The 21916-nt window shown below is 48.3% G+C and overlaps 1 protein-coding gene across 1 annotated transcript; it reads right to left on the bottom strand.

Moving 5' to 3' along the window:
* Positions 1-14830: 14830 nt before the first annotated feature.
* LOC115327405 lies at positions 14831-16666 on the bottom strand. Its single transcript, XM_040214159.1, has one exon. It carries the CDS (start codon positions 16664-16666, stop codon positions 14831-14833), a length of 1836 nt encoding a protein of 611 aa, XP_040070093.1.
* Between the last annotated feature and the right edge of the window lie 5250 nt (positions 16667-21916).

Here is a 21916-nt window from a genome sequence, read left to right as displayed (position 1 = left end):
ATGCTATATTCAAGGTTTTTTTTATGTACATACATCCTCCTCTTACTTTGTTGCTATGATTTAAATTGAATACTTATTTAGTTGATCCACGTCATCTCTCTGGTAATACCATGTTTCAGTTACCATTTTTATATAAAAAGAAAGTGTAAAACTGTCCAGAAAGATGCAAAGTTCATCAAACTTATTTCGCACTGATTAAACATTTAAATGAAATAACGAAAAAGGCACATTTGGTTGGTCTTTAAAAAGTTGAACAACCTCATTTGTCAATAAGTAAGATATGTCCTTCATTGCGAGTGAAGTTAAAAAAAACTGCAATACCCAAAGCAAAACTACTTCAGCTTTTGCAAATCGTTTTCAGTCTTTATTAGATGTGCGTGAGTTCTTTCTTTTTTCCTGACAAGAATCTTGCCTTTTTTTATACCAAGCGTACTGGAACCTGTTTGTTTTTGCCCATTCTTTCGCATCCCACAGTATAGTTCCTTATCTTGCTGGGTTAAGTTTTCCAAGATATGAATCTTATTCCGAGCATTCCTTAGTCGTGATGTCTAGCCAGATATCCCGTGTCGCCTGGCTGACAAAGCGAACAATAACTCCGAGGGTCCTGTCTGTACGCCAGGGAAGTCTGTGTGCTGCGATAATTTAATCCGATTGCAGATCAGGTACATCCAGGTTCTTTGCCACTTCATTTATTTTAAACAGATCCTCATTTCCGCTTGCAGGAATCCCATGCAATTCAAGGTTTTGCCTGCGATTCCTCCATTCAAGATCATGCACTTTTTGCTTTAAGTGATCGATTTCCGCGTCTGCATTCGTGTTTTCCAAGTTTGTAACTCATTTCTTTAACCCTTTTATTTCTTCGTCCTGTTCACCAACGCGCTTGAGCGTGACATCATAGTTGTCTGACATATGCTGGAATGACTTTTCCATTCCATCTACGGTTTCCTTAACGTCTAAGGGTGTGTGAAGTCTAACATTAATGCCAGCCAGGAGAACAGCTACATTGAGTTCAGTTTTGCACGTCGCTCTTGAGTATCCGGAAGCACGGTAGCAACACCTTGTTCTTTAGCTTGCCTACTGCTTTGACTGCCCTGAGACTTAAGCAGCTCTGCAAGTCTGGCACCGCTATGCTTTTCAAAATTTAGCTTTCTTTTGAAGTGTCATTTCTGAAATTCCTGCACAACCGCCTCCGTGATAAGAGTATTTAGATTTCGTGCATTCAATTTGCGATTCACTTTCTGACGTTTCTTCAGTACATACCAGACATCATTTGTATCCTGGGCCATTTTGTTTGTAAAACATAGAATCACGCAAGGAGCACGAAAAAAAAAAAAAGCAGCCGCACCAGCAACAGATCACGGAAATTTAAAAAAAAATATTCATACAACGTAACGGAAAACCAACCTAAAATAGCAAGATGAGGCAGCGCACTGCCACTGCTGCTGTGTGTCTGCAAGCCGAGAGTGATGACGTGGCCGCGGTGACGCCGGTCCCATCTGCCACTTGCCGGCGGAGCTCCCAAGCACAGCCACGAGCAGATGGCACTGATTTCGTTCACCAATCGCTGACGAAGCTCCCGGTCACAGACACGAGTAGATGATTCAAGGCACGATGACGGTGTTTCAGAGCGATGAAGACCGGCCAGAAGTGTACTCCGCAACTGAAATAGCGAGATGAGGCGTCTAGTCTCAGTGCAGCGTACTACCGCTGCTGCTGTATGCCTTTCTCGTTTGATGCATTAAGAACATTTCTGGCAGCAATCTCAGGAAGAAAAAAAAAACACCACAGCTAGCAAAGAATCACGACATTTTGACAGATGCGTGGGGCATCTCACTACTTGGCTTAAATTATTGCTAAAAGCAATATCTACAAGTAGCTTTGAGTGCGCACGGCTGCCTATGGGGATCATGTTGTCCCAGTCAATGTCTGGCAAGTTAGACTCCAGCCAGTACTATTTAAGTTGATTGACAAAAATTCAGATAAATTTCTGAGCACATCCATACCATCTTGCGGGTACCTGTACAGTGCCCCTATAAACATTGAGTGACAACCCCAACGAACAGACACTCGAGTTTGATAGATGTACACTCGAAACCGACTGACAAGGAGTGTTATGCCCCCTCCCCCCCCCCCTCCCTTTTCTCCCTCTGGATTCACGACCTCGCCGGAACACATTAAACCCAACCATAAAAACGTCGCTACTATTCTAACTCAATACATTACCGCGGAGTGTTCATCGTTGCCGCTTATAGAGTGCTCCTTTTTTTTTTTTAAACTGGTCACTACTTTCGCTCCCGAAAGAATTCTACTTGCCATTTTTGTCCCCTAGAAAGAAAACAATTCGGTTCACATATCTATATGGATGAAAACAAAAATTGGTTTTGGCATCAGCTTTCTTCCGGGATTAAACATTTCAGTTCTTTACTGAGAGTAAGGCTACAAGTGCTTACCGTGCGCGCAGATGTCACATCATTATCATGTCTATTTCTGGCAAGCGTCGGGAAAACGTTAAATTTGGAACGCGCTAGAAATGAAATCGTTCGTTCTTAAGATTAATGACAAAATAAGAAACTGCACTTACAAATTGCGCAGTGCTGCAGCTGTCGCATAACAGTTACTTCAATGTATAACAACCCAGTTTCTACAGAAGGGGATTCAATACTACCACGGGGAAAAGCACCTTAGTGACCGCAGCTGTTGCTCAGCGTTCTTGTGACGCCCGCTTTGATGACACGCGCTTTCATGTCGCGGCGGGCGCTCTCCTACGTGCGCTTTGCTGTCGCGGCGCTCTCGTGTCGTTGCGCTCTCGTGGCGCCCTCCCATTTCCGTGTACGTCCGTCGTGGCCCGCTAAACTTGGCGGAAAAATTTCCGCCAAGTGTTTCGTGACGTTATGATGCTACACTTTGACGTGATGCCATGTGACTTCAAGCATTCTCCCTCCAAAATCAGTAGCGAACATTTCTCCGCTAAATTTAGCGCGAATTCAGTGCCAGTCATTGTGCCACGTGACGTCGGAGCGTCGGATGAGCACCACCCTCTAAATTTAGCGCGGCAGTGCAATGCCACAGAAGACACGGTGTGCCCTACAAACATGACGACATCTGCGGACACGCCTCAGCATGTATCCTTTATACATGATTCGAACATGCCTGCAAACCCCGTTTGCATGACCAATGGGACCGTAGAAGCAAACACACCTCATACGGTGTGTGCAGATTGCCTTCTCCATGGCGTATTAGCAGTGGGACGACGGCTTAGCTTTGTGCAGTAGTGTTCAACGCCTCGGCTCTTGCAGAAGTTCATTTCCAGGCAATCTGCGGGCATGAAACTATTATCCAAGACCTATACGCTAGAACTTCATGTTCTACTTCGATTTTTTTTTTCAATAGCCCTCCTGCATGCTCTTGGAAAAAAAATAACAGAAAAAAAAAACACTTGGTATTTGTGTTTATAAGTTATAAGGGACCGTAGAATGAAAAGCAGCTGGAGCACGGTGGAGCGAAAGCTCGAGCTGTAGGACCTAGAGATTTGGAGTTCAGCCCCTACTTCTGACCGTTTCTATCTGGCTGAGCAGAGTACCGGTGTGCGATCGTGTATCACTACTGCGTGATGCACGTTGGAGATCTCAGGATAGCAGTGGTACTGTACCGGCTAAATTTCTCATCCATAGCGTAGACATTAGGCGCCCACTGTGGCTGACTTCCCGCTGTCTTAGCATACACAAAACACAATTACTCCTTACTCAGGTGTGTTTGCAGTCACATACATTCAAATTCAATGTCGTAAGTGTCTTACGAAGAAGGTAAGGGGAGAGGGCAAAAACAAAGAGGGTAACCAAGGTGGCTTGTCTATAGGTTGGCTCCTCTGAATTGGGGACAGGGCAAAAACAAAGAGGTTAATGTAGTGATCTGTGATAAGTGATTTTGCCACCAGATGGCGCAACATGTGTTCTGTTTAGTATGCTTTGATGGTGAGTTTATCGGGTTGTCTTACCTTGTTGTTATGTGTGTTTATGCATCTATGATGTTACGTGACATATGTTAATAAAAGAGCCGCCGTCCGTCAGCGACGTCAGAGAACTACGGGACACCCAGCAGGCAACATGTCTTTGTCTCATTCTTCGTAAGCCCCGAACGCGCGGGGCCGCGGCTTCCTACCCGGCCACAATGAGTGCTGTTAGCGTCCTCTCCTTTCGTACCGCCGTGTAGAGGAGATTACTACAGTTAACCAGGGTGAAAAAGGAAGGAAAGATAGAGCGACGACGAGGATACCGAGACTCACCCTGCGGCATTCCGGAACCTCTGTGGTCTTTCTCTGAGGCCTTTTCCCCGTAGTTGGGCCTGAGGCGGCTCCCTACACCGGACACAAGTCGAGAGTCCTTGTCAGCAGGAGGAACGTCATCCTTGTCGGTAGTCGGACGTCGACGGGCACCCTGTTCTTCACTACGCTGTGCCTGGCTTCTTCGCGCCTCTCGAAGTTGCACTTGCCCGGCGACTTGTAGCTGCGCACTTGGCACGAACAGGTATTTTGACCGGTGTGGTGCAGTCCGGGACTCCTGGCCGATCGAAGCGTTCCGGGCAGAGCTGGCACCGATACGAGCGGTCCGCGAGATGCACCAGGTACTTGTGCTGATCCAAGCTAAACTGATACCTGAAGCCCTGGCCGCAGCATCGCCGTCCGTCGACAGCGAAGGGCTCTTACTGGCCAATCAACCGTCTTTATTTCTTCATTAGAATTTGCTCTCTGCTCGTAGATAGGGATGACAGCGTGATCATGTGGCAAATGATGAATGTATGACTGATCGAAGGGGCTTGCAGCTTCTGTAATGGTCGCGTGGGGCCATTACGGGTGGGTGGTAAGAGACAGGGAAAGCTAGGATAAAAACAGCGCCCCGAAAGGCCTGTAAAGATGCTGGAAAGGCTTACATTGCCGTGGCGCGTGGGACGCGAGATGGTCGGTGGCCGGGGACCAAGCGGGCACACCGGTACAGAAAGACACGACACGCCAGCTCGGAGTTTCGATCAAGACTGCTTGTATTTTCAATAGAGAGTTTTAGTAGACCGTTTTCATCTTCCGCTCCGCTCTGAGGGTGCCGAACTGCGCATGCGCGGCCCGCTTCATCGGAATGGAAAGCGGAGGTCCAAAAACGCGTTTTAGTAGGGAGTTTTAGAATACCGCACGCTAAAGCTTTGTGTACGCAAAGAATAGCGTCGTCGCCACTGCGCATGCTCCGAACGCAAACCAGGTTTTGCGCTTTGCGTGCGCAATTTTAGCGTGCGCTATTTCTCGGAAATAGCGGGCGTACGCAAAGATTCTTTGCGCTTCTCCAAGGAGGATTCGTGATGAGAAGTTGGCTAAAGCCAAGACGAGCACAGTTAAAAAAAATTGCGGCTTCCAGGATTATGCCGGCGGCTGTTTTGGCGGCGTCGTGAGTTCGACGTCGGCGGCATCCTCGCGACTGCAATTTTCAATACGGGACGACATTGTACTCGGTTTGGCAGCGATCACCGGCAACTTGATGCTTGCGACGCGCGAACATTTCACGGCGAACGAACGATGTGCGAAGGTCAGTACACGAGACCTCTCTTGCCGAGGCGACGCAAGCGGACACGACCGGTCAACCGCTCGCGTCGCGTTCTCATGTTTAAACAAATTAAAATGCTACTCTGGACCAACAAACTCGTTTTTTTTCTAAAGTTACACCATTTCGTGTGTGAAATAAAAATTGTTACCCTATCTTGGTGGCGTCGCAAGCGCGAGATGCTTGGGCTTTTGCGTCGCGGCGGAGAAACGCTATTCTAAAACTATCCTGCGTCGCGTGCGCTAATACAAGCGCTAAATTTAGCGCTAGCGTGCGCTAAAATTGCGTACGTTATTCTAAAACTCCCTAGTAAAGCGTTTTTCTTCACCGTAACCCCCCATTCACACTGGAAGCGGATCCGCGTTCGCGAAGCGGTTGTGAAAGCGGTTGTATAAAGATCCATGCAATTGCACGCGCATTTGATGTCATCGTGTGCGCGTGCAATTGTACTGAATCCTTATACAACCGCGTTCGCAACCGCTTTGCGAACGCGGATCCGCTTCCAGTGTGAATGGGGGGTAAGAGCGTTTTGAGCAGGTTCGAAAATTTGCTTGCGTAGCCCCACAAGTGACGTTTATAGTACTAGTAAGACAAAAAAACCTAAGCGTTAACACCAAGAGAGTAAAACGAAGCGTGATTGTAGAGGTAGTAAAAACGAGGGCGACAATAATAAACACAGAAGAGTAGGGACACACCCGAAAATATATTAACCTATAAAAGATAAATACAATCGTTCCACCTTGTGTGCGAGTGAAGCCGAAGGTATAAGCATGAGCATGTTGCTCTAAACGGTACTTGCACTGCACGAGCGCGCGTGCTTATCAAGGACGCTGAAAGGCCGGCACTCGCTCTTGTAGCTTCTGCTCCACTCGATTTAAAATGAAACATATTTACTTATTCGAAGTAGAAAAATAAGAGAAAAGGACGAAGTTTGCGCATTACATCCTTTTGCGTAGTACGAGTACAGTGTTGCTCAAGGCTAGCAAGGCATCTGCACGGTGAATCCCCGCTGTTCTCAAGGAAGGAGACTTCTACTAACGAGATTAAGCTGGCGAGACATCGAATCTATGATTCGTATCCCTCGTGCTTCAAGCGCCGAAGCTTCCTTTCCGAACGCGGTTTGCTGGATATTTTCAACGTAGAAAAGAAACCCTTTAGGAAGCTATCCTGCTTAAAGAAGGACCTGGCTGTTCTGCATGCGGGCCTCCAAATACTAGCACGCGACAGATCGGCGCAGGGTGTTGCCAATCTGGCGAGACGCTTTGCATGGTTCTTCCTCGACTGGCCTATCCCAACCGTCTGTTCGTACTTGGATGAGCGTTTGGACGGAACTTGTCGGTGTTCTTCAGTTCCGTGAACCTTATCGTGGGTCACATCAACGAGAGGTTCGGCCACCTGCTCGCTGACATGAACAAACATAGGTGGTTGACCCTGGCGAAACTAGAGCCTGGGCTCACAGGTGAGACCCTGCATGGTTTGTGTAAATTTCGCGTTTCCATTGTTTCTAGCACAGCTGCTCTGTCTGGTGAAAAGTTACCTTTTTCTATACGCCAAAGGTGTACATGGGCAGTGTCAGGAGAAGTCACGACGAGCGCGTTCGTAATCTATGAGTATTAGTAGGCCACTGTTATGAGCCCTCTTTGCTCTACTTTACGCTCTGCGAGAAGCATCGTCCCCACCGCGCATGCGGGGCCCGCTCTGAGTTGGAGCGTATAGTTAGCGGAGTGAGCGTGCGCTCCGCTTCACAAGTTGTAGAGCGGACTGCCCTCAGCGTCCTTAGCGTGATTGCTTAGATCTCAAGATGGCTACACTTAGTCAATACACGTCGATGTTTTTGACCGTGACCTCAGCTTGAAAGAGGTCGAATCAAGAAGTAAAGCGTACGCCCCGCGCGTAAAAAGTAAACCATTTGATTTGAGTTCTATGTAACACAAAACAGCATAATCAAACCAAGTGAACAAGTATCACTTTGCAACCAGCACGGCGTCGGTGAAGTCGTCGCGTTTTGTGGACGTCCAATGGCTATGCAGTCAGATGTACGGGTGCGCGTGCTTGAACGCCGATTATATCTGTGCATGCGCCCTCCTGTCGAAAATGCCACTGAAAGCTGACCACGAGCATAGCGCTCGCAAGCTGCACCAAAGAAACCATTCCCCCTCTCAGCTTTATTTATTCACACTCACTCGCAACTTTTGAATTGTTTAACTTTCCTCAAGAAATGTTTGCATTGGATTTCCTTGGTAGATTTAGAAAATAATAGAAACTTGAATGCAGCCTTTTTAAAAGTGCAACCCATGGTGCCGCTAGTCTTCGACGCCGCCTTATTTTGGCCAAGCGTCTAGGGAGCAAGAGAGCTACGTCATTGTTTGTCGCGGATGCGAGTTTAAATGTATTAGACACGAATGCTGCGTCAATATTGAATATGAAATGGGTTCTAGTCACAAGTCTAGCACTAAAAGCGATGCCCAAAATATGGCGGCCGAATATGTTATCCGGTGGTGTTTTGAAAAGAGTTACCCATAACGGTCGAAAGAATATTCCACGTCAATTTTTTGTCTGGTGAAAACCAGACAGGCATAAACAATGCAAAATTTAGCAAACACAACCCTGGACTTCTAAGCAATAGTGGTAGATTAGAACAGTTTTCAGAAGTTTAGTTTTGAATTCCGGCGTAGCGGGCCTCGCATGCACTGTTTGACGGCCTCAAACCTTATCAGAATTAAGCAACAACTATATATACATATATATATTAATTTACGATACCCAGTTTTTTACAACCCTACAATGGAAATACACTTTATCTTAGAGGATTAACAAGTCCCATATTACATGTTTTGGTAGTGTTTAAATACTGCCGTGTTGTTAGAGCGTTTTTCTTTGTCTTTTTTATTAGGCCGTCAAGGACAAGGGAACACTCCTGAACAACTGTTGGGGTTTTGTAGACCGCACAGCATGCCCATATGCCGTCCATCAAAAAAATTAGAAGAAGACCACAAGAGGGTGCTCGTCGTGAAGCACCAGGCAGTGATGTGCGCGGACGGCATAATTTGACGGCTGGACGAAACCTACAAAGACCATGGGCATTTTTTCGTTTGTTTAATATTAGAATGCATAAAATTATCACAGGAAATCATGTTCAAGCTTTTGTACTGAGCGAAATACCTGTCCAACTGGGCTGAAAGGCATCTAGAAATATTTTAATAAAAAACATTTACTAACGACTCCCATTTTACTTCTCAGATGTGCGTGTGAATATTGCATCTAACCAAATTACAGTGTTACTGTTGAATTCAGCATTGTAAGGGTAGACTATGTTGCGTGGCCTTCTATTGCAAGAAAAGACCGTAGCACAAGTGAGGCAGAAACTGGGCAGGAGCTTAAGCTGAAAAACGGACTTTCATAAACGCACAAAAGAAATAAAAAAGTGTATAGTCAAGCAAAATGGTTTCATGTCACCCCCCAAGGCAGATACATACACTGCGCTCCACTGTTAATACGAACATAAAAAAATCGCCTTTATTTGCAGTTTATTTCTTTGACAGCTATTGAAAAAGCTGAAAATTTGTTGCTCAGATTAGTGCCCCAAACGAGCGCTTTATTCCACACCAATAGGCAAATGTTAGCCCCTCGAATTTAAGGGGAAAAATGAAAACAGGGTATTGAATGCTCCCGCTAACAGTGTCGCGCAGTGTACATAAACACCAAGGCACCATATCACAAACCGAAGCATACGAAGAAGAAAAGACTCATTTCATTGGGAAAAAAAAGTAGAGATATAAATGAAGCACTCGCTTCCGCTAATTTTCACTGTCTTGCTGCCTGAAGTAACCAAACAAAATATCAGTCCGTTTGCCGACTGCTTTAGTCTTTGGTCTTTAACCTTTAATTTTTGGCTCTGGAGAGCCGCGGCACCGCGGAAAGCAGCAGCCCGTACCACCGAGGCCCGCGGTGCCGCGTCTAGGGAACATGGTAATGTGATGAGTATATACGTGCAAGATGACGACGACATGGGTTGTTGGTATTGGGGAGGGTGGCAGTCCGATTCGCAGAACTCCAGACTTCGTGGAGGCGGGTTGGGCGGGTGAGCAGCGAGCTATGAGGATCTTGCACGTCATTCGATCAATGCATGAAGGGGCACCAGGAACATGATGGCACTATTGCTCACTGGGGTCCACTGGGGTCAAAGAATCATGCTCCAAGGAGGTAGTCCAGCCGAAGTAGAAGCTGCCGCATCCGAGGAACCGAGGCCCAGGGCTCAGATTGAGACACCGCCGTCGCCCGGTGTGTCATCCTCTCAACGTCGTCGTCGTAATCTCGCATAGAAAAATCGAGCCCGCTGGCTTAGACAAGGCAGCACCTGTTCCCACCGTTCAGGGGCCGTGAAAGGATGGCGGCCAGCGATTTCTCGAAGCAGCCAGAGGTTCTTGACTACCGTGAAACGTTTCTTGGGGGACGCCTTTTCAAACAAAGTCTGCGTAGCTTCTTAGTGCAGCGAGGTTCATAAGGGTCAAGCGCGCTCCCAAGCATGATTTCAAATAGCGAGCACCCACCTTTCCAGAAAAGCACCATCTAGTGAACCTTTACTGAGAGTGGAACGTGCTTCTCAAAATGGCGACGATAGCGGAGCTGACGCTCCACGCTCAAATCCCAGAGCGGGTCGCGCATGCGCGATGGCGACTCCGCTTTCCATAGAGCGGAGCGGGAAAGCGAAAACGGTCTACTAAAACTCTCTACTATCTACATCAATCAGAGCGTGCCGCTGTCATGCACGCGGCGCGCGGCACCATCTCAAATGCAGCTGAAAACGCCATTTAGATTAATTACAGCTCACTACATCTTCTCCTCCCTTAATAGAAAAATAAACGTTGGATAATTTATTAGGGAAGAGAAGAAAACAGCTTACTCCTTAAAGAAAATACAGAGTTCACGCACACACAAAAATCCTACCAACCAATCACTACAAGCAAAATTAATTGTGAAGTGGTCGGAGAAAATAAGGATAAAGAAGTACATTGGAGAGATACAATCATAAATGCTACACTTTGTACTATGTCGAGCACTTTTCAGTTAGATTGAAAAGTGCTCTCTTCACTGCAACCAAAAATGTCATTGTACTCCTTTAAAACAAAGAACTTTCAAAAATCGCGCAGTAAGCCGAGTCCTTCGAAACACGAATAACACTTTCACCTCTGCGAGTGAAATGAATGACTAGACCTTAGAAACCTAACGAATAACACTTTAAAAAAAAAAACTCACGGTTTGACGAGTCATTTGAAACAAAGATTAACACTTTGACCATAACCTCTATGTACATAACATGGAAACCTGAAAATATACGTAAGGCAGTTCATCCAAAACTTCCATGTCCATAACATGAAAATTTGACATTTGAACACATATGAAAAATGCAAAATAACTGTCTGTTCACATCTATCCCATAAAAATACGGTGGACACGATGAAATTGCAAACCACTATGACTTAAGTCCCAGAGTTTTTAAGGAGCGTCCTTGGAGTATATATCCACTTGAAAGTCACGAAATTTTTGCGGGAAGTCGTCTACGCCGCGCGGGGCGTTGTGGTGTGTCCGATGGGGATAGTGGTGGAGTGTGATATGCCCTTGGTGGTGTGTCTGCACCACCGTCACCTGATGTAGGAGTCGATTCTTGGGTTGCCTCAGGACTTGATTCCAGGACTTCTGCTAAACCAGGAGCCACTGAAGGCTCGGAAAGTGTGGAGGTCTTTGGCCCAACGGAGTGCAGGGACTCCGCTGAGACCGTTGCGGAGCTAGATGACGGCAGCTCGCTCCAATACCCGAGTCCCAGTTGAGATGAACTTGATGCGGTGCTCAATATTGCACCGCTTGAAGGAACGGAAGGTTCAGGACCCTCCTGGAAAGCGAGCCTGAGGGCCTCCTGGAAAACTGCAGCCGGGGCAGCCGGCGGAACTGGTGGCTGGCTGCTGGCTTGATGGACTGGTACAGCAGCGCGGAAGGCCGCTTGGAAACCGGAATCAGGAACAGCACCGGGGACTGGGGTGGCGGGAAAGCCACCGAAAACCATCGCATCTTGCACGGTACAGGGTACCACGGAACTGGTACCGGGTACGCCAGGAACAGGGAGGGCACCGGGTACTATCGGTACGTGGGCAGCACCAGGGACCACAGCTATATGGGCTGCAGGAGCCGTATGATGTGGAACGACGCCTGGCACAGCAGGATCATGGGCGGCGCCGGGGGTCGCATGACTATGGGCACCAGGCGCCACAGCAATATGGCCAGGGCCGGGTGCCGCAGTAGCATGGGCGGCCACAGGGGCCGCAGTGGCATGGACGACCTCTTGGGCCGTCGGAACAGGACCGGCATCAGGGGCCGCAAAAACAGGACCGGCCGCAGGGGCAGGAACGGCAGCAGGGGCCGCATGGACAGGAACGGCAGCAGGGGCCGCAGAAACAGGAACGGCAGCAGGGGCCGCAGAAACAGGAACGGCAGCAGGGGCCGCAGAAACAGGAACGGCAGCAGGGGCCGCAGAAGCAGGAACGGCAACAGGGGTCGCACGGACAGGAGTGACGCTGGGGGCCGCAGCACGCAAAGTTGCAGGTGCCAAACCCTCAGGTGGCACATGGCCCAGGCTTATAGCTGGAGCCGCATTAGTTGAAGTGGGGAATATGTCATCATCCATAAGCCACCACGGCTGACGTTGGGGTGGTTTCAATGTTGTACGTGTCATTTTGTCTGCATTCCATATGGTTCCATCATCTAATCTATATGTGGCTGGCCCAACTTGTTCATGTATATGTTGCGGTGGAGCATATCTGTTGCGCATTTTCCCTCTAATGTTAGGTTTGAAAACCTTTACTGCTTGCCCAGGAGCTAAAACAGGGTGCTTGACTGCTCGACTGGCATCGGAATACTTCTTCATCTTAGTTTGATATTCCTTTACTCTATCAAGAAGCTCTTCCTGAACAACATGTGGAGGGATGGTGGACTCTGGGGTCCCTCGCCCTTGAAGATGCAGTCGCGTCCGGTGGTTGCGACCGTGTAAAAGAAATGCTGGTGTTTCTCCTGTCGCTGCATGGCGAGTACTTCGGTAAACACCGAGATATTCCGTAATGGCTTCAGAAAGCGGACGATGTTGGACGAGTGCCAACTGAATGACAGACTTAAGAACTCGACTGAATCGCTCTACCTGCCCATTAGCTTGGGGATGGTAGAGAGATGACTTCACATGTTTGATGCCATGCGTCTTCAAGAAATCGCTGAACTCCTTTGAAATAAATTGTGGACCATTGTCTGTCGTGATCTCTTGCGGCAAACCCTCGCGGGCAAAGACAGACTTCAAAAACTTTATGACTGTGGCAGTCGTGACGTTGTGGGCTGGTGCCGCTTCAGGCCACTTGCTGTGGTAATCTACCAACGTGATAAAAAATCTTTCCTGAGCAGGAGCTCGTTCAAACGGTCCAACAATGTCCATACCAAGTTTTACCCATGGACGAGTGGGAAATTCAACTGGTTGAAGAGGTGCGCGGGATGCCTTTGCAGGCTTATCTGTGGACTGACATACTGTACAGTTTTGAACTTTGGTCCTGACATGCTGATTTAGATACGGCCACCAGTAAAGTTTCTTGATGATGCTGGTGGTGCGCGAAATACCTTGGTGTGTTTCATGTGCTACATCAATGATCTGATCACGGAGTGTGGACGGGACCACTATCTTCTCTCCCTGGAACAACAATGCATGTGTGACTGATAGCTGGTCTCTTACAACGAAATATGGTTTGAACTCTGAAGGTAACTTGTCCTCTGAAGGCCACGTGTTGGAAAGATATGTTATGACAATTGGCAATACAGGATCTTTTGCAGTTTCTTCCTTGAATTCTTTTTCTGTGAGGCATGCACAGACGATTGAAACCACTTCCTCCTCAAAAGTCATGCCTTCATCGGTATCTGAAACCGGAAGGCGAGACAGAGCGTCGGCAACTACATTGTCGCTTCCTTTGCGATACTTCATGGTGAAATTGTAGTTAAAACGTCTAGCCGTCCAGCGACTGATGCGCCGTGGACGGACACCGGTCCCTTGAGTGGACATTAATGTGACGAGAGCTTGATGATCGGTGTGAATATCGAAGTGTCGACCCCAGAGATATACATGCCATTTCTCGCAAGCCCAGAGGATTGCGAGAGCTTCTTTCTCTCCTGCTGAGTACTTCCGCTCTGCTTCGGAGAGAGCGGGAAGCGAAAGCAACAGTCTTTAGTTGCTTCCCATGCTGGTGCTGGAGAACAGCACCTAGTCCGTAATTGGACGCGTCTGTGGAGACGACAACTGGAAGAGTGGGGTCGAACATAGCGAGAATGGGTGCCTGCTGAAGGCAGGACTTGACACTTTGGAAACTTGCCTCTACGTCGGACGACCAGACAAAAGATGTTCCCTTGCGCAGAAGCCTTCGGAGGGGTTCTACAAGAGTAGCACAATGAGGGACAAACTTACTGTAATATTGTACTAGACCTAGGAAGGCCTTCAACTGCGAAGGTTCTGACGGAACTGGAAAATTTAGGACCGCGTCTATCTTCGACGGAAGGGGTGCTAGACCCTCCGCAGACAGACGATGACCAAGAAATGAAAGTTCAAAAACATTGAAAACGGCTTTTCTATTGAGTTTCATGCTGGCCTCTCTAATACATTGGAGGACTTGTCTGAGGTTATTATCATGTTCTCTCTGGGAGGAACCATAGACAATGACATCGTCCAGATTAAACTGGACTCGCGGACAATGTTTTAATATCTTGGACATGACCTGTTGGAAGGCCGCTGGTGCAGACGCCAGACCGAAACAAACTCGTTTGAAACGAAAAAGCCCTTCATAAGTAATGAATGCTGTTAAGTCGCGACCCCTGGGGTCGAGACGGACCTGATGATAAGCAGACGCAAGGTCTAACTTAGAAAAATGAGAAGCTCCACTGAGGGCGTTCAGAAGCTCATCAATGTGCGGAAGCGGAAAAGAATCAATAACGACTGCCTGGTTTGGCGCCCGCAGATCGACACACATACGGGTTCCACCGTCTTTCTTCTTAACTACTACAATGGGGGACACCCATTCCGACGCGTTTACGCGCTCTATAACACCTTGGTGCTCGAGCTTCTGAATTTCTGCACTGACGGCATCACGCAACGTGATTGGTAAGCGGCGAAGTTTAGCCTGTACCGGCGGGACATGGTGCCGGACAGTGATTGTGTGAGTTTGGTTTTTAACTTACCCTAACTCAGGAGAAAAAAGATCCTCAAATTCTTCAAAACCAGAAGGTAACTTCGATGCATCGCTCACCGATGAAGGTTGCAAAGATGGTCCCGACGTCGGCGGATCCCTTGAAGGCTGGTCTCCGAAGACGCCTCTACTGGAGTAGTATTCAGACGATGTGGATGGCTGAGTGCCGTGAACAGTGGACAATGATGAAGGGTGCTTGCAGGGAGCACTTGAAGTACTCGGCGGAGGACTGGGCTCCGCCGCACCTGGGGACTGCGGAACTTCGGCCGACTTTACATGACCTTGGATGGCTGCGCAAGAGTCCGCAGAATTGACATGAAAACATTTGAGTGGAGCACCCGACAAAATGAGACGAAGTCCATGCACGGCATCTGTCCCAAGCAGGGATCGGCCATTGCGAACAACGTAGAAAAGTATCTCGGCGGATCTCTCTTTGAAACCGACTTTGGTCTGGAAACATCCCACGACTGGAATGGACCCTCGGAGGTAGTGCACAAGAGTGCGCGGTGGTTTCCTTAGCCGGATTTGCTGCTGGGAGTTAATTTTGTTAAACATGCTTTCGGAAAGTATTGAAACTTCGGAGCCAGTATCAATGAGTAATGGTAATGTAGATCCATTCACCTGAACATCAGCGGTGAAATTCCGTGGGCGACTGTCGGCGCGTCCTTTTGGAAGGACTTCCGGTGACCCGACGGTACAAATTTTCGGCTGCTGCTCCTCTTCGTCAGAGAATGCCACGCTTCCATGGCTGGTTGTCAGGTTACGGCCAACTCCAAGCCGCTGGTACCGGCGACCGGCGGCCCGACCACGTCTCGGCGGAAAGGCCAGCTGACGACGATCGGTGGCAGCAGACGATGGAGGAGAACTCCGGCAAACATTTGAAAAATGACCTAGTTTGCCACAAGAAAAACAGGACATTTCTGAAGCAGGACATTCCTCACGTGGATGGGGTCGGCGACCGCAGAATTGACATAACTCTGCCCCATGCCCAAGAGCGCGCGCGCCCGGCGGAGCATCACGCGGTACTCGGCTCACGAAAGTGCGGGTGTGTGCGCGCGACTCGCGCCACTGGTGTTGCGGCGAGAAGGAAACATTTGCGGGGGAGCAGGAAATGGCATGCCGCCGCTCTCCATTTTGATCTTGGATGTGCAAATTCGAATTCGATCGTCGGCCATCTTGTTCACGCTGAATAAAAACCCCTTGTACGACCTGAACGGCGTGCGGCGTTCCAGAACGCGATAAACTGGAGGGAAATTGGCGGTACCGATCGCAATCTCGAGACGCCTGTTCGAACTGCTGTGCTAGAAGCACAATACGTTCGAGGCTGGGTAGTCCAGCTTCCGCAGACTCTCGGATTACCCGATCTTGTACCTCCGACGAATTTAAACCGGCCAAAAAGACTTCTGCGATGCGGTTTTCAAGGGACTCTCCGAAATCACAAAAAGAACCAAGTTGCCTGAGTGCGCTAAGGTAGTCGAGGACGCTCTCTCCCGGGGATTGGACGCGGGTGAGAAATTGCCTGCGTTCGACGACAACGTTAGCTTTGGCAGCAAAATGCTCATCAAGTGCCGCTACGAGCTCATCAAATTCAGAAACGGCCGCGCTGCTGGCGGGGACTGTTGAAGGAGATGTCGAAACTATTCGTTGGCCTTCCAAGCCAAGCAACGCCCACACTAGTGCGCGCTTGCGCTTCGGAGAGCTTTCATCTGCCTCTATGGCCACAAGATAATTGAAAAACGACGTTTTCCAACTTAGCCAAGGCTGCGCAGGGGCACCTGGCGTGGGAAGAAATGCTGGTAGCGTCTGTAAGGAAGCCGTCGCCATCCTCTTACCGTTGCGAGATAATGTTACAAAGATTGACAAAAATATTAAAACTTTCACCCCAAATGAGAACGGGAACAATTTCCTGAGTTACGAAAAAGAGATGGACGCTTCCGTGCTGTGCGCACTTTATGCGTGAAAAGAAAAGAACCATTCGAACACGTTACGCGTAACCACTACTGATTTTTGAAATGGAACGTTGACGGACGAAATGGAACGAGTGTCGCGATGCGTCGACATTATTTTATGTACTACATTTCGCACGGAAAAGATGTGGTGGATGCAAATATTCCAAAAGGACCTAACATTCTGAACGCTACAATATGAACTAACACACAAAAAGAAAACCATACATGCCGGTGTTGCCACCACTCATCTCCGGTACGGAGTCTGATCAAATGTTCACGAGAGGCGAAAATGGAAAAATGAAAGAAAAGACCTCGTCGCCAAAATGTAGTATTAAGCTCGTCACCAAAATGTAGTGGTCGCGTGGGGCCATTACGGGTGAGTGGTAAGAGACAGGGAAAGCTAGGATAAAGACAGCGCCCCGAAAGGCCTGTAAAGATGCTGGAAAGGCTTACATTGCCGTGGCGCGTGGGACGCGAGATGGTCGGTGGCCGGGGACCAAGCGGGCACACCGGTAAAGGAATACACGACACGCCAGCTCGGAGTTTCGATCAAGACTGCTTGTATTTTCAATATCTACATCAATCAGCGCGTGCCGCTGTCAAGCACGCGGCGCGCGGCACCATCTCAAATGTAGAGTGCCTTCATACACACGCGCGGTAGGCACCCTATCTCAAATGCAGCTGAAAACGCCATCTAGATTATTTACAGCTCACTACAGCTTCCACTACCCGTTCAGCTTGCAGGGTAAGCGGAGTATGGTAATCAGTTCACTAGTGAGTTGTTTGTGGAATGGAAGCTGCCAGGCACGAAGAACGAAGATCAACTAGTCCTGGTATCGCATCACGCGATTGCTCAAATTTTTGACTGCGAACACGGGAACAGCATAATCACTCAGCGATTCGTAGAAACGCGCGAACATTATGATCACTCAGAGGTTCATAGGAACACGCGAACAGCATTATCAACTCAGTGATTCATGAGAACACGTGAACAGCATGATCACGTAGGGTTTCATAGGAACATGCGAATAGCTTGATCACTTAGCCATTCATAGGAACACGCGATCATGATCACTCAGCGATTCATAGAAACTCTCATACAGCATAATCACTCTGCGATTCATCGAAACACTCGGACAGCGTGATCACTCAACGATTCCTATGGACATGCGAACATCATGATTACTCAGTGATTCAAAGGACCGCGCGAACAGCATGATCACGTAGAGATCCATAGGAACATGCGAATAGCTTGATCACTCAGCGATTTATAGAAACTCTCGTACACCATAATCACTCTGTGATTCATAGAAACATTCGGACAGCATGATCACAGCGATTCATAGAAACACGCGAACAGCATGATCGCCCAGCGATTTGTAGAAACACGCCAACAGCATGATCACTCAGTGATTCCTATGGACATGCGAACAGCATAATTACTCATGTGATTCAAAGGACCTCGCGAACAGCATGGTCAACTGAGCGATTTATAAGAACACACGAACAGCCTGATTAACTCAATGGTTCATACCAGCACGCGAACAGCATGATCAACTCAGTGAATCATACGAACACATGACCACGTAGCAAATCATAAGAGCATGCGAATAGCTTGATTGATCACTCAGCGATTCATAGAGACTCGTACAGCATGATCACTCAGCGATTCATAGGAACACGCGAACAGCATGATCACGCAGCGATTCATAGGAACATGCGAACAGCATGATTTCTCAGTGATTCATAGGAACACGCAGACCGCATGATCACTCGACGATTCAGATAGACCTTTTTCGTGTGACGATTGCCATCTTATGCAATCTTGTTCGCAGCAAGGACGAGGACAAAAGAAGAGAACTTGACACAACTCTTCTTTTGTCCTCGTCCTTGCTGCGCACAAGATTGCATAAGATGTCAAACCAACTCGCCCAAACTACCACTCTTCACGATTGCCATTTATGTCAGAATTCAACATAGCAACCGCAAAATAAAAAAATAAAAAAAATTCTGGATTATATGCACTGCTCATACCATCATACAAAAGACAGTTTGCAAACATGAGTCGCCGCAATATTCGTGACTCGAATGCAGCTTGCTGAGTTTTCTCCTTGAACTCATTGCCACGCAGCATTCGATGCACGGATCTCGCGGTGACACGCATTTGAACTTGTTTGCAGACTTTCTTTTGTATTATGTATAAGCAGTGTGATGTCTGGCGAAAAAACGTAACCCATCGGTTCTAAAGCTTCGTAATCTGCACGTTACCTCTGCCAAATGAGCCCATATGTACTTTGCCCCGTGTCCTACGACCTTCAGCGCGAACTTTAGAGCCAAGTACATGAATGGATTCAATGGAAGGATGGACGGATGCTAATTATTTCACCCATTATCACGGGTGGTAGCTTGCGTCACCTAGCCGCGGAAATTTGTTGCGTCTACGTTTCTGCAAAGCAGTAATGGCGAATCCCAGGGGTCATTTTGGAGCGCGCCGGGATTGACTTTTCTGGAGCGTCTATTACACTGGGCGGTCGGGATCGAGATGGACGTGTTTTACTCGTCGTTTTGGATCAGCTCCCACTCCAGATACTTGTCCCTCTTATCATGGGCGGAAGCCAGAGAGAAGACGCCATTTAACCCACGAATGAACAGGATCGCTAGGTTGGACATTTGAGAAAAGGTACATGGAAGTGACGTAATGCAAAGGAGGAGCGTATCCTAGCAACACTCACGTGGCGGCTCTGCCCACTTTGACGCCGCTACGTCATCGCAAACTTGACACCCGTCACCCGTTTCAGCGACGTCCGGAGCCAACCACCCACGAGCGGAAGTAGCTACGCATTCCCTGAGGCGTCCCTACGCGCGGGATACGGGGTAGGATTTACTACGACGCGGGGAGCAGTTCCTGCGTTTAGCGAAGAAACGGCAACCAATCCTGTGCGTCGCTGGCCGTCGCATCTGTTCTAGTACAGGTAAAAGTATTGAAAAACAATCAAAATCTTTTGGGCGTTGTTAAAACAAACCGCCTTTTTGTACCCTTTTGCAATACATTTAAGAATTAATTGGAGAGAAAGTTGTTCCAATGTTATGCGGGATGTGCGCTACGCGCCTTCTTCAAACCAAAATGTCGAACCACGAGGAGCCGGGTGTGCCGGGGGCAGCGGAGGGGTCGGCGGAACCAACGGGGAGCGCGCGAGTGACGGCTGCTTTAGTCAGAAACAATTTTTTTATCTTTCGAGAACTTGCTATTGCTGTGCTCAAATAAGAATGTTTGGCGCAACATCTGTGATAATTCTTTCAAAGTGGTCCAGTGTTTATATGGTGGTATGCTAGTCAGAAAATATATATATCTTTTTTTTCCTTTCGAAATTGAACTATTGTGCTCAAATAAGACCAGAGTGTTCAACAAGATATCTGTGATATATACTTAAGATTGCCCAATTGCTTACATGGTTCCAGTCGATGCTCAGTTTTACTTCCAAGAATGAAATATTACATTCCATGTTATCACACTTTTATTCATGAAGTCACAGGTTTCTTTTTTAGGAAATAAAGCAATTTTTAAAACAAACTACATGTGCACTGTCTTGAGATAACAAAATCACCTAACTTTGATGAAGTACCATAAAAGAGATAATAAAATGAAGCAGAAGGCAAGACGCTTTGAAGCATTTGTAAAATGAAACAATGTCCATGACAACAATATCCCTGGTTCAATCAGCAACTAAGAAAGCAATCTCTGCAAAAGCAAGCATTTCTTTCTAGAGGTAGTCTAAATTACTTCTGCGTTCTTTGCAGGGGCAATCCAGATGACCTGTTGGTCTGGCAACTAAACCTCCGAACCTTTTCTGTCACTGTCGACTGCGTCTCGTGCCTTCTGCTCATAAAAATAAAAAAAAAGGCTGTATCGATTTCACCGCGATGCACTCGACACGTATCCGGAGGCAGCACGCTGGCTGAGCGACGAACTTCACAAGGTATAGGAGCTGAAGAGTGTATGTAGCTTGTGGACGGCCATGACTGTGGAGCAGGAAGCGAAGTGTGCACTTTACGGCTTCCACGGGGAGGGCTTCACTGAGGGCAAGAATGTGACGGGGTCCTTGGTGGTCAGGACCTCAGTCGTGGTGGCGAGAGGTTCCCTGTCGCTGCCGGCGTCCGTGCTGGGCACCACCGCAGCGAGGGCGCTGAGGGGCTTCCCGACGGTGTCCCTGGTGGTCGGGACTACCGTCGTGGCGGCGGACCCCTTGCGTGTGGCGCTCCGCACGGGCACGTCTGCGGCGGGTTCCGAACCGGGCGACAAGGCGCTGCCTCAGAGCCTTCCCCCTGTCCGAGAGGCCGACCGGAAGGCCGACCGGAGGGCCGGCAGGAGCCAGCCTCTCGGGAGCCGACGCTGACCTCTCCGAGCTCGGCTCAGAACCGTCCGAGCTCGGCTCAGACTCCAACTCTGACTCTTCAGGGTCGGAGTCTGACTCCGGTTCTGGCTCGCTCGATGCAAGGCAGATGTTGTGGAGCACTGCACATGCCGAAATAATGGCGGTGGCTGTTGAAGGGTGGTAATACAGAGCCCGGTGCCTTTGCAGACACCGGAATCTGTTTTTCGACAGCCCGATGCAGCGCTCCACAACAGACCTGATCGAGGAATGCGCCTTATTAAACCGGCCGCAAGCGGTGGAGGTCGCGTGGTTCCCGGGGACAGGGGTGATGAGCCAAGGCTCCAAGGGGTAGCCGCTGTCACCTGCACATGTAGAGGATGGAACATATTACATTCTTTACTTTTTAAAATAAAAGGCAAGAAAACAGCTGTGTGCAACTATGTCAATTATAATGTAACTTAAGTGTGACTTAAAAGTGTGTTAATATTTCTGCACTACAGTATCAGTTTACATTATGATTAATTAGCACTAGCTTGCCTGCAAACTCCCTGTTATTTCATGTAACTATGTGTTTTCCTGGTGGGTTGTATGGGATGTGTGCACGATTCCTTAGGGGTGCTGTGTTGTATGCAAGTGCATTATTAGGCCCTTGCATCCGACAGATAAAAGCTCTGTTGCTTTTGGGAGTGTGGCCGTGACCTTAGGCACGGGCAGAGCAGAACACGCTGGCCTTGTCTTTGGCAAGCAAGGGG

Source organism: Ixodes scapularis, unplaced genomic scaffold, assembly GCF_016920785.2.
Source record: "Ixodes scapularis isolate PalLabHiFi unplaced genomic scaffold, ASM1692078v2 PGA_scaffold12__126_contigs__length_90152505, whole genome shotgun sequence".
NCBI lineage: Eukaryota > Metazoa > Arthropoda > Arachnida > Ixodida > Ixodidae > Ixodes > Ixodes scapularis.
This window is presented reverse-complemented; position numbering and strand designations above follow the sequence as displayed.